General features: G+C 38.3%; 8 protein-coding genes across 8 annotated transcripts; 3 read left to right on the top strand and 5 right to left on the bottom strand. All coding sequences in view use genetic code 12, as the record gives it.

Annotated features, from left to right (window-relative positions):
• Nucleotides 1–148: 148 nt before the first annotated feature.
• Nucleotides 149–931, top strand: I9W82_005348 (uncharacterized protein; the record flags this gene model as incomplete). The annotated part of the gene is made up of 1 exon (XM_067694515.1): nt 149–931. One exon carries the CDS (start codon nt 149–151, stop codon nt 929–931), a length of 783 nt encoding a protein of 260 aa, XP_067546828.1.
• Nucleotides 932–1064: 133 nt separating this feature from the next.
• Nucleotides 1065–2837, bottom strand: PUT2 (1-pyrroline-5-carboxylate dehydrogenase; the record flags this gene model as incomplete). Its single annotated transcript, XM_067694516.1, has 1 exon — nt 1065–2837. One exon carries the CDS (start codon nt 2835–2837, stop codon nt 1065–1067), a length of 1773 nt encoding a protein of 590 aa, XP_067546829.1.
• A 513-nt stretch (nt 2838–3350) lies between these two features.
• On the bottom strand, nt 3351–4619 carry I9W82_005350 (uncharacterized protein; the record flags this gene model as incomplete). Its single annotated transcript, XM_067694518.1, has 1 exon — nt 3351–4619. The coding sequence occupies one exon, from the start codon at nt 4617–4619 to the stop codon at nt 3351–3353; it is 1269 nt and encodes a 422-aa protein (XP_067546830.1).
• A 475-nt stretch (nt 4620–5094) lies between these two features.
• I9W82_005351 (uncharacterized protein) lies at nt 5095–6117 on the bottom strand (the record flags this gene model as incomplete). Its single annotated transcript, XM_067694519.1, has 1 exon — nt 5095–6117. The coding sequence occupies one exon, from the start codon at nt 6115–6117 to the stop codon at nt 5095–5097; it is 1023 nt and encodes a 340-aa protein (XP_067546831.1).
• Nucleotides 6118–6451: 334 nt separating this feature from the next.
• On the bottom strand, nt 6452–7438 carry I9W82_005352 (uncharacterized protein; the record flags this gene model as incomplete). Its single annotated transcript, XM_067694520.1, has 1 exon — nt 6452–7438. The coding sequence occupies one exon, from the start codon at nt 7436–7438 to the stop codon at nt 6452–6454; it is 987 nt and encodes a 328-aa protein (XP_067546832.1).
• Nucleotides 7439–8148: 710 nt separating this feature from the next.
• Nucleotides 8149–10206, top strand: GYP8 (Gyp8p; the record flags this gene model as incomplete). The annotated part of the gene is made up of 1 exon (XM_067694521.1): nt 8149–10206. One exon carries the CDS (start codon nt 8149–8151, stop codon nt 10204–10206), a length of 2058 nt encoding a protein of 685 aa, XP_067546833.1.
• Nucleotides 10207–10536: 330 nt separating this feature from the next.
• On the bottom strand, nt 10537–11643 carry I9W82_005354 (uncharacterized protein; the record flags this gene model as incomplete). Its single annotated transcript, XM_067694522.1, has 1 exon — nt 10537–11643. One exon carries the CDS (start codon nt 11641–11643, stop codon nt 10537–10539), a length of 1107 nt encoding a protein of 368 aa, XP_067546834.1.
• A 200-nt stretch (nt 11644–11843) lies between these two features.
• On the top strand, nt 11844–12542 carry I9W82_005355 (uncharacterized protein; the record flags this gene model as incomplete). Its single annotated transcript, XM_067694523.1, has 1 exon — nt 11844–12542. The coding sequence occupies one exon, from the start codon at nt 11844–11846 to the stop codon at nt 12540–12542; it is 699 nt and encodes a 232-aa protein (XP_067546835.1).
• Between the last annotated feature and the right edge of the window lie 22 nt (nt 12543–12564).

The raw sequence follows: 12564 nt of genomic DNA on the forward strand, positions 1-12564 counted from the left end.
CCCTCTTTTGTTCATTTTTTTTTTTCAGTGACCTAAGGGACCTATAACGCTTACATATAACTAGCGAACCGTCCTTAATTTGCAAACACAGTCGTGAGAACAAAATCATCTACAAAGACAAACACGACTAATTAGATTTTCAAGAATAATGGGTAATAATTCAAGAGCGGAAGAGGAGGAGGCGCCTCCACCTTATGAAGAAGCAGTTAAAACGGGGATCCCAGTACCACAACCTAGCAGCAGCAACAGCAACAGTAGCAGTAGCAGTTCCCGGCCATCGGCTCCTCGACCACAGCAACATTTTCATTCAAGTTCACAAACATATTCGCTGTCAAGTACTCTGCATCACTCGCATTCATATTCCCATTCACCGGCTCCGGCACCCGCACCACAACCGTCAGCACCATCAGCTCCCGGCCTACCTTTCAAATACCCCAAGGGTTTCCATTGTCGCAAATGCAATAATACCGGCTACAAGTTAAAAAACGGCAAGACATGCAAAGACTGCTGGGAAAGATTCGCACCCCGCAACACCGCCAACTCCGTCAACTCCAACTTCCATCCGCAATACTTTGGATCCACAACATATATCCCCTACGGCAGCGCTCCCATACCCAACCCACATCCCGGTGGGAGAGGCGGTGGCGGTGGCGCATTTTTCAGTACTGCGCCCACGGTGCCATTGCGAGTTCCACCAGGTGACCCAAGGTTAGGTGGTGTGCTTTGTGGTCGGTGTAGGGGGTCAGGGATGGTTAGGTTCTTGTTGGATATGGAATTGTGTCCTGTTTGTTCCGGGTTGGGCAGGGTTATTAATGTGCCGGTGGGGAATCCAATGTATCCTCTGCATCCTGCTCAGCAACAGGCACCGGTGCCACGTCCTCGTCCTCAGCAGGCTCACCCTACGCTGTATTATGGTGATCGAAAGAGGTAAAGGAAGAAAAGAGTTTGGGAGGATTTTACTATTCAGTTCAGATACATGTCGGTGTTACCTTTTTTTGAATATATAATTCGTATTTACATTAACGTAAAAAAAAGTTTCATTTCTAACCACACTTTATATCTTTTTAATTGTAGTTGGATGGGTACTTGAAATCAGCCAATTCATAGAAATTCTCCTTGACGTTTCTAATTGAAACAAATCTCGACAAGATATTGGCACTTCCAGCCTTATCATTAGTTCCCGAAGCTCTAGCACCACCAAACCATTGTTGTCCCACAACAGCACCAGTAGACTTATCATTAATGTAGAAATTACCAGCAGCATATCTCAATTTCTCTTCAGCGGTTCTTATAGCTTGTCTATCTCTAGCGAAAATGGATCCCGTTAAACCATACTTGGTTACTGAATCAATTGATTTGATAATTGATTCATATTCGGCATCTGGGTATACGTAGGTGGTTAAAATTGGACCAAAGAATTCCTTGGTCAAGTATTCATGGTTTGGGTTGGTGGTTTTGATCAATGTTGGTTGCACGTAGAATCCTTTACTTGAATCGTATGAACCACCAGTGACAATCTCCAATTCTGGGTCGGATTTAGCATCGTCGATAGCTTTAGCTAATTTCTGGAATGATTGTTCATGGATAACTGGTCCCATGAATGCATTTAATGAATTGGAATCAGCAGTGTTTCCAATGGTGATTTGTTCAATTTGAGAAGACAAGATTTCTTTAAATTCAGGCCACATTGATTCAGGGACATATAATCTTGAAGTGGCTGAACATTTTTGTCCTTGGTATTCAAAAGCTCCTCTTAAAGTAGACAAGGCAGAATGGTTTAATGAAGCACTTGGGTGAATCAAATGGAAGTTCTTACCACCAGTTTCACCAACGATTCTAGGAAAATCCTTGTATTTATCATTGGAAACATTTTCACTAATTTGACGATACAATTTCTTGAAAACATCAGTTGAACCAGTGAAATGCAATGCAGCAAAATCACGATCATTCAATACAACATCAGTAACTTCAACTGGATCTCCAGGAATGAAATTGATGACTCCCTTGGGCAAACCAGCTTCTTCCAAAATAGTCAACAACAAGTAGTTGGACAATGCTGCAGTTGCTGATGGTTTCCAAACAACGGTGTTTCCCATCAATGCTGGTGCACCAACCAAATTAGCAGCAATAGCAGTGAAATTGAATGGAGTAACAGCGTAGACAAAACCTTCCAATGGTCTATATTCAGCACGGTTCCAAACACCAGGTGCCGTTTGTAAAGGTTGTTGTCCATACAAGTCTTCAGCGTACTTGACATTGAATTTGAAAAAATCAATCAATTCAGCAACACAATCAATTTCAGCTTGATAAACATTTTTACCTTGTCCCAACATTGTTGCTGCCAAAATGTCATATCTGTACTTGGTTGAAATCAAATCAGCAGCTTTAAGGAAAATGGCAGCTCTATCACTCCATGGCGTATTTGCCCATGATTCCTTAGCGGCTTTAGCAGCTTTGATAGCAGCTTGAACATCTTGCACAGTAGCTTGTGAGACATCAGCTAAATTTTGTGAATGATTAGCTGGGTTCAATTGTGGTTTAGTCTCATCACGATAAATTTTTTGTCCATTGACAACCAAGGGTACTTTTAAACTAGCTTCGTCGGTAAATTTAGTGATTGAAGCACGCAACAAGTCCCAATCTTTAACATCATTAAAACCAAATGGCTTCACTGCTTCGTTTTGTAAATTAGGTGGGGTTTTCACTGTGGCCAATTGAGAAAATGCTCTTGATGAAACAACTGCTTTGGGGATTTGGGTTCGGAGTACACGAGGAGTGGTTGATTTGATTGATTGTAAACCTTGTCTAAGGACTAAACGTGATGATGATCTCAACATTGTATGTAATAGCTTGTATGATGTAAAAAGGATCTGGATTAAAAAAAGAAGAAAAGGTTAAGTAATGAAAATTGTGGGTCTTTATATTCTGTGTGACGTGATGGATGAGGAGAAAGATTTCGGAATTTTTATTTTGTTACACAAACAAACCAGAAATGGAAAAGAGAAGCGAACAAGTCGGAGTATATAGAAAAGTTGCAAAATAGAAACAAAAAAAAAAAAAAGCAAGATAACCTACAACTGAGTACCAGTCAACAAGAGGACGGAGATAGCTAGAGTAAAGCTGACCTAAGTACTTGAAAATGATCAGTTGACAAGGACTACGAGCACGCTTTCTTTTCTTATAGAATAAAGAAGATTTCTTCAAAGATGCAAAGGAAGAGAGATATGAAAGAGGAAGTGTGATCCAAGCATGAAGTGTAACTGCTGATAAATGTTCACCAGATCTCATCATAATTCAGTCAACAGCATCGTCAATCTCCATGGTGTCATGAAAAATCCTAGTTTTAGCCACTATGTACGTCCCGAGCTACGAAACATTCCTTTGAAAAACAACAGGAATTTACCACTCTTGTTTCGAGTGTGTCTACCCTCTGCATCATCCCCCATTACAAGTCTAGTCTCATCTGTAGCTTGAATGACAGTTTGAGTGACTCTTTCTCGTAAACGTCCTTCATCAGCATTCTCCTCATTAATATTTTTCCAAGAGCCAGTTTCCAGGATCGCTCTACCAACTTCGCGCACAATTCTGTAAAGTTCTATCAACTGATTCTTGGAATAAATCAGCTCGAGATAAACTTCAAACTCTGTACCAAAACCTGCAAAAGAGACTAATTCCGCATCAGGTGTATCTCTCAGAGTCCACACCATATGATATCCTATGCGACCATAACATAAGCAAGGAGTCATGACATTCAAAAGATCAAGCGTGTATTCTCCACAAGACCCTAGGGTCAGACCATCCCACCAACTGATTGAAGCTCGGGGAAAGCTAAAGATTAGCCCTCCCACAAGCTTCTTCTTTAGCAAGGTGGGGTCCGGACCATGAATTAATAATGTCTTCAAGTTTTGATGGCTTCTTGATTGCAACCTTGCCAAATCTTCAGTCAAAGTTGATGAGTAACTAACTATAGTCAAAAAAATTAGTTTCGGAAAGTATTCATCTAGTTTACCCAAGGGTAAGCAGTTGGAAAAGTTGCTAAAGCAGAGTGTTAAACTCTGAAGGTTGAGGGAGTTGAAACGTTCGTGTAAGAGCCCTATTTCTTCCGCGCCATCTAAATGTAATTTCTTTAAAGGCAGTTGGAATTTGCAGTTGGTTAACTCCCACCTGTATCTCCAATGAAGGTTTAGATCAGAAATATTCAAAAACATATCAGCCAACTTGAGCAAGTCAATATACCAAAAGCTGTAGACAAGCTTTTTCTTGAAACGACTTTTCTCCGTAATCGTTTCTAACAAAAATGTCTTTTGCTCATCTTCTGAAAGACCCTCAGGTAATTGCAATTGGGGCTTGTTTGTATTAAATCGTATATAATCATCAGGGAAAGGAACCCAACCATGATAGTCATGATAAGTAGCAATGTCATACTTTTTGACATTCTTGAAATACTTCAAAATAAGATGAAGTAGAGCCCAAAAACAATCTCCCATTTCGAAAAGCTCTATTGGCTGATTTCCATCCATTGTCAATACATACTTCTCAATGTTGCTCAATGACACAATGGTGAAATAGTTGCTCTTTAGATTATTCAATTCTTTGGAAGCCTTGAAAGGTTCTGGCATCGCACTGTTTGAAAAATATTTTCGAATACACACGTCGTTGTAAACATGTATGTAGTTATACAACCTTCTCTTTACCACCGTGCACAATGTGGAATGTAGCGGAGCGAGAACCAATGCCTGATGCTGACTCACATTTTGCAAGATGCAGTCAAAAATACAGTCCGGAAGATCTGTGAAAAAAAGCATGCCTAACCAGACAACGTGAACTAGTGATGCCTTTTTTTTTTTGTTGCAACATATATATACCTCCTGGTCTTTGTTGCACTTGCCTCAAATTCATTGTTCACCAAAACCATTAAAATTGCAAACCAGCGATCGTTCTTGGACATCACGTGTCTATTCAAGAGGACTCGTTGAATGAGATTCTACCATCTCACTGCCAAAAGGGAGTCACCAGTTCGGGATCAACGGAACAACATTTATCTCTATAGTTATCTTATAAAAAAGGCTAAAGTCAACAGGAGTACAATTGACTTCACTTTTTATCCATTAAAGGTTGCCCTCCAGTTACTCGTTTTTCAAGTTCTTCCAACCTTTTCTCCAAGCTCTTCCTGTTTGTATCAAATGTTTCATTCAGTTTATCCAACCCACGATTCAACAACTCTAGCGATTTGTCCCATTCTTGCATTTCCAGCTCCAAATCACTTATAAATTGATTCAAATTGATGGAAAAATGCAATGATTCTTCCACTTCATTATGTATCTTACTCAATCCTTTAATTCTCTCCAATATCGAAGGAGTTGTTGCGCAATATTTCTTCAAATCTGGTAAAATTTCGTATATCTCGTCAACTTTATCTTCCTTTGGTGTTGGTACATCCTCCCATCCAAATAGTCTTTTGTTCAATTCCAACTTCTCCATTTCCTTCCCCGTTGACTCGATTTTAGATTTGATGGAATCAAGATTGAAATCAGCATGGTTGATGATGTTGAGCTGTCTAGTTATATCGTTTAGTGAATGCTGAACTGAATGCGGTAGTGAGTTGTCTATACCCAATTGTTTTTCAAGTTGACTTAATTTCGTTTCAAGAGTCACAACTGTCGCAACTTGCTGTGAAGTAGCCTTGATGGGCTCAGATGGCGGTATAAGGATTTCATTGATCTTGAGCTCTTCCTCTGTGGGGAATTTTTGTTTCCCTGGGGTTGTATTTAACGCATTGAATACTTGTAATAGTTCATCAGCTTCAGGAATGGTGGTCTCCTCTTCTTGTTGAATTTCCTCCAATTCGCGCCTGATCCTTGCCAACTTGTCTTGCTTAGTTTCCTTTCTTCTATCGAGATAGAGCATTGTCTGGCTTGGAAAATTGTTTGGGAGATCGCACCTGCCACTGGCTATCTCGATTTCAGCAAATTGATCTTGTAATTGTGATACGCTTGTAGCTGGAGAAGTATCCCCTTCCAAGTCATTCACAACTGGATCATCAACTTCAACATCCGAACTCTCAAACACTTCTTGACTATTGTAGTCGATGCCAGGTAGATCTCCGAATTTATTCATCACGTCGACAAAACCTATTGATGCACTTTAACGCGTCAAAAAAATTATTTTTTTTACAAGGGATTTCCTTTATCCAAGAGATACATGTACATTCGAATTAGTATACACTTGTACATTTCCTACTTCAAATGGAATCTAATACTGATTCTCTACCCAATGTCAACAACTTCAAACGTGATACAAAATCGTCTCTCTCAAAATATGCACCACATAACCTTCTTTTCCCGGTAAATTCACTACGTGAATGTAAAACTCGCCAATTGTCAAAAATCAAACATTGTCCAGGTTTCATTTGATACCATAATTCATTTTCTGGATCAGTAATTATTTCAACCTAATGTTTAATAGCTTGATAAAACTTGATTACATCCTCTGGGTTTTCCCATGAATCCATAGTTGATCGATCACTTTGGTTCCATCGAACTTGAATCAAATCGCCTTGCAGATCCAACTTGAATATAGGTTGTGGCACATCTGGTTGAATACATACTTTTTCTTCACCTGCCGAATGAGCAGGTACTGGAACTCTAGTAAAGATTTCAAAACTTTGTGGGTATTTGTTCCTCATAATCTCAGCACATTTGAAAGCATCAACCAAGGAAGTAGTACCACCAGCTCCATCATGATATAACAAATGGAATAGTTGTAATCCAGGTGAGTTCAGCCAGTATGTCCCATCGGTATGGTTACTAATGTCGAAATTGGTGTATGCAGTATCAGCTTTAGCCAAGTCAGATGTGAAATCCCAAAATCCACCGTAATGAGTAGGACGAATGTAGTTTAACTGTTCGCACAAACGTTGAGTATCATCAGGATTCACAGGAACATTGTCTATCAAACAGAATCCATGTTGCCAAATTTTCAAACACCAATCTCTAATTGCATCTTCATTATCAGTGGAATCTGATGATTCCATAACTGCATTGTAGTCAACTCTAGGCAAGTTTTGTTCAATATCATCAACTTTCCAAAGCTTCTGTTGTAATTTTGTTTTGGCACCAGATAACTTGTCTTCCAAAGTGATCAATCTCGGATTATATGAATGAATCCGTAACCAGTGGGCATCATACTGAGATTCATGATCGGTATTCCACACAATGGTGATTACGTTACTATCATGAGTAATCTTCTTTGTCTCAATTTCGAGATCAATGGTGGCGGAATTGAGTAGTCGTTGCTTGGTTAATGGGTAGTAACATTGAGTACAATGACAATTATCTCTCAACCAGATATTATGATAGGTGGAAGTGCTTGATGGATCTTTCTGAGTCCATGTTATTTCAATTTTGTTCGAAATGGGTTTCACTTGTTGAATTGACATCTTATGTGCTATGTTATGTGAGTTGATAAAAGTATTGAATTTTTCAAAATCTCCTCTTCCATATCTTTTTGTGTTTCTTCCTTTGGTAAAAAGTGGAGAAATGAAGAGAGTAAAATATACATAGAAAGAATTTACTAATAGAGAGTAAAAAAGATATATTGCATAGGCTAGCCTATGTCTCTTAGATCTCTTCCTATGAAAGCCACTAACGTTCAAAGCCATTATCAGCCTTACATGCATATTTGAGAGCTTATCGTGGTACAAAGGAATATAAGATGAACGTACAGTTCATTAAATACACCTTCTTTATGGCTTAGTAAGTATAGCCAGTGATATATACATCTGCAAAGATTGGAAACGTAAACATTGATCGTTTCTGCAATTTGTCCCTCCACAAAAGTCCCTTCATGATATGATAATTTGCAACTATAGAAATTGGTAGCGTTTATAGATCTTTGGTTATATGCAGGTTAATACATTTTATAACCGAAAGAGATAAACCGAATTATAGAAGAAGATAATAATAACCCATAAACCATTAGTTAACCTATACAAGAGCATTTACCATTATTTACTATTTAAATACGCTTCCAACAAACAAGTATACTCCCGAACAATACAGTTAGTAACCATTTACTTCAATTTCACTATCTCGCCACAATTTCTTTTGATGACTTGCTAATCACTTTAAAGCAACCCAACAATAGACAATGAGTAACTCAGAAGTATCAGTCGATTCATATTCCACTACGCCCATTGCATCATCAAGAACATCATCTACTTCAAGTTCACAAAATGACAATTGGGTGCATATGGATGATGGAGAAGCTTCGTTGAGACGTTTGCAAGGACCCTTGGAAGATTCATTTATACAAGAGATTAGAAAGATGAAGGTGGAAGCGCTACAGAAGATGTTAGACAAGGAGCAAGAAGAGGCCATTATGAGAGCCTCGGGAATTGATGGCGCACTGATGAAGGAGGTTGATTCAATGATTGAGTCTAAAGAGAAGAAACAACAACCAGAGAACAAAGACGATAGAGTTGATACGTGGTGTCGATATTTGAGGGTAACTACACTGGATGCAGCTCCTTCCACGTCTCTCTTATCAAGTCCTGCTTGTCCTACAGCTCCCACATTTTCACCAGAATCGTTGTTGGAAGACTTGAACAGTATTGATTTACCACCCCACAAAGACGAAGAGCAAGTGAAATTGGATATACAAAGATCATTCACTATACTCAGTCATATTCAATCTGTAGTCCACAACACATCCATCCCAGCAATGTCTTCCTCTTCTTCGGTGACGTCATCGAGTGAAGTTAATGAGCAATTGGAAAAGGGATCTTCTTTTGCAACCATACTTAGCACATCAGATATCAACTCGTTGAAGAAAATGTTGTTTAATTTGATAATCAAAGTTTTAAGGAAGTACCCTTGTTTGAATTATTATCAAGGGTATCATGATATTGCAAGTATTGTATTGCTTGTATGCTATAAAGCAAACCATAATGAGTCAATTGAAAAAGATATTGATCAAGAGATGGCATTCAACATACTAGAGAAATTAACATTGTTCCATTTGAGAGATTTCATGTTGACAGATATCAACTTGTCTGTTAACCATCTACGATTGGTTCCAGCAATCATAGAGTCTGTTGATGAGCAAATGTTTCAATTGATTAAGCAAACGTCAAGTTCTTATCAAGTATTTAATGGACACTTTGACTACAAGTTTCTACAACCATTATCATCGATTTTGACTTTGTACTCTCACGATTTGACTAACTTGTCGCAAATACTACACATATGGGATACAGTATTGAGTCATGGAACGGTACTTATGAGTCTGTACATATACGCCTCATTGATCCTAATTTTGAAACCAAAGATTTGGGCTGCTTTAAAGTTGGATTCTGAACAGAGGGAGTTTACGAGTATTGATGCTGATTTAGTCCACACCTATCTTTCACCAACACGATTATTTGACGAACTTGCCGATAGTGATCTAGAAAGAATAATCGAAAAAGCGAAACAGATTTATGAAGAAAGTCCTATTCAAAATTCTCAAGCTTGGACCAAGTGGTTTGACGAATATAACAAGCACTCTGTCTTGTTAACCACTTCCTCGCCCAATCTTACCCACAATGAGATTGATGAGACATATACTTGCCTTTTCACAGATGAAAGTGAATTGGCTGAGCTTATTCTTACTCAAGATGATGAAATCCACAAACAAACCCTTGATGAGTTGCAGGAGCAGCAGGACCTACTTAAGCAACAAGAAGAGGATGAACTACTACATAACTCACTTCTGTCTTCATACGAAGATGATTCAGACATCGAAAGCTCCAATTTAGACTCACTTAGCTCATCATTAACCCTAAACACATCACAATCTATACACAAATTCACATCTTCAAGATTATTCAAGTCGATATTTTCATCACCCGATGATGCAAATGACAATGACAACGAAAAGAAAGCAGTAATCAAATCATGGACTTGGTTCAAGTGGAGTAATTTGTACAAAATATCAATCACTGTTGGAGTCATTGGAGTTTTCCTTCATTATTTAATCATCAAGAATTATGGCTATAAGCAAATCTTGAATGGTGAAGTGATTAATGATTTGCGTGAGAGTATATCGTATACTGGTTCATTTATTGGCAAGATGCTCTCTGGAACTACGAGTACGACAATGCCACTGAAGAATATACTTCAAGTTGGAACTGGAACGTTACAAAATACAATATATAGGTTTGAATAACAGGCTGGATACTTCTTTTTATTTATTTACAATTGTCATTGTATTTCCTCAACGCCTAGTTCGCGTACAATATCTATGGTACTTAACCTCTACGCACTCTTGCGCAAATCCATTTTCCCTCTCGAACCTACGACTGTGGCATTCCACCGAAGTATTGTTGCAAGATGATAACTATGACGACTCCTTTGAAGACCTGTGGTTTAGTAGAGCTGTCAATGTTAGATACCGCATAATCGGGGGTTTTCTCGTGACATTAGATGGGATTGAAATGCATAAACAAAAAGAGCAGCCTAACATATAAGCCTTAACCCATTCCACGTAAGCCGTTTTCTATTTAGTCACAATTTGCACTACGTCTTCATCGTGAACCGGATGATTTAAACCACATTTCTGAGGAGAATGTTTAGCACTAGACCCCCAAACCAAAGCATATTTAAACTGATTCTTCATATCTCGATGGATAGAGTCACAAACTTCCAAGATTGTGCTTTTATTCCTCACAACCATTGGTTCATCAAGATTAGGTAAAATTCCTCTTCGTTTGGTATACAATCTCAATAAATCCAATTGACGCCAAATCTCTTCTTTCAAGTCATCTATACCTAGATCCAATTCACAGGACATCACCACTGTGTTTGGTTCTCTTGCCAACCTATCACATTCTTCTAAACTGACGGCATCAATCTTGTTATATACATAAAGACATTTGATGTAAGTGACATGTTGTTCATTGATGACATCGATAAAGTCATCGATTGTAACATTTTCATCTCTTATCAAAACATGAGCGTTTAAAATCTTGTAATCTTTTAATAATGCCGTTACAATCTTTTCATCAAGATATTTCGGAGGAATAATGGAGTTCATTTTGACCCCACCAGTCTTTTTCAAAGTGATAGTTACATTTGGCTTGGTCTTGTTTAACCTAATACCCATAGATTCCAATTCATTCTCCAAAATTTGCCTTTGATCTTCACTTTTTGTTGCATCTAAAACCATCAATATCAAATCTGATGTCCTAGACACTGCAATCACTTGACGACCTCTACCTTTACCCTGGGATGCAGCTTTAATAATCCCAGGTAAATCAACTATCTGCACTTCTGCACCGTTGTATTCTAGAATTCCACCCACAGATGTCAAAGTTGTGAATTCGTAATTGGCAGCTTCGGATTTGGTATTTGTGACCTTTGACAAAAAGGACGATTTACCCACTGATGGGAACCCAATCAACGACACTCGTGCATCTCCAGCTTTGGCAACTTCAAAACCCTGACCACCTCCCGATGAACCTTGTCCTGGTTGTGGTTCTAATAATTCTCTTCGATACCGAGCTAGTTTTCCCTTTAAAAGACCAATATGATATTCGGTAGCTTTGTTTTTTTGAGTACGTGAAAGCTCCTCTTGGATCTGGGCAATCTTTTCTAGTATCCCCATTATCTATGATGTGGTGTAAGCAATTGAATCTATTGAGCTTAGATGCTGTTGTTGTCCCTGTTTGCTGGATTTGAAGATTTTTTTTTTCCTTCTTGGTCGTACTTTTGTGGTATGAATTTTGTAAATTTTCAAAAAGCATCTCTCTCCTCCTCCTCCATCTCATCGAGTTCAAGGGTTCCTCTATTCGAGCACTTACCAATATGCCCAAAACAAAGAAATCATATAGAAGCAACAGAAACAATCCTGTAGAAGTTTCCAAAGCAATAAATGCAGGCTCATCAGCAAAACTAAAAAAGAAAATCAGAGACATTGAAAGACTTCTCACCAAGAATGATAAATTACCAGCAGACAAGAGGATCGAATACGAAAGAGCACTTAAAGGTCTAAGAGTAGAGCTACAAAACTCACAGAATGTGCTCAAGGCGAAACAAAATGCTACTAAATACCACATGGTTCGTTTCTTTGAGAAAAAGAAGGCCATTAGGAAATTAAAACAGTTGCGTAAAGCTTTTGAAGAAGTTGAAAAGACTGAAGTACGGAAAGATATAAAAAAGGCAAGAAAACAATTGAAACACGGAGAAATTGATTTAATGTATGTGATGCTCTTCCCCAAATCTGAAAAGTATATTTCGTTATACCCAAGTGCCAACGATGAAGATTTATCTGATCCTAATGTCAAGATAGGATTACGCAAAACAGAAGCCAGAAGGTTAGAGTTTAGAAAAGAGGTTGAAAAGATGATGGAAGAAGGTAAAGTGCCGTTTACAGTGGATGATATAATGAGTGGTAAGAAAATCCAGATTGATACTACAGCTAATTCTAGAAGTGCGCCAACTGAAGAAATTGATGCACCAGAACAAAAGGATCTGGAATCACAAGAAGATGATTTCTTTGAATAATAAGCCATTGCATATATGTATA

Source organism: Candida metapsilosis (genome assembly GCF_017655625.1).
Source record: "Candida metapsilosis strain BP57 chromosome Unknown scaffold7, whole genome shotgun sequence".
Taxonomy (NCBI): Eukaryota; Fungi; Ascomycota; class Pichiomycetes; order Serinales; family Debaryomycetaceae; genus Lodderomyces; species Lodderomyces metapsilosis.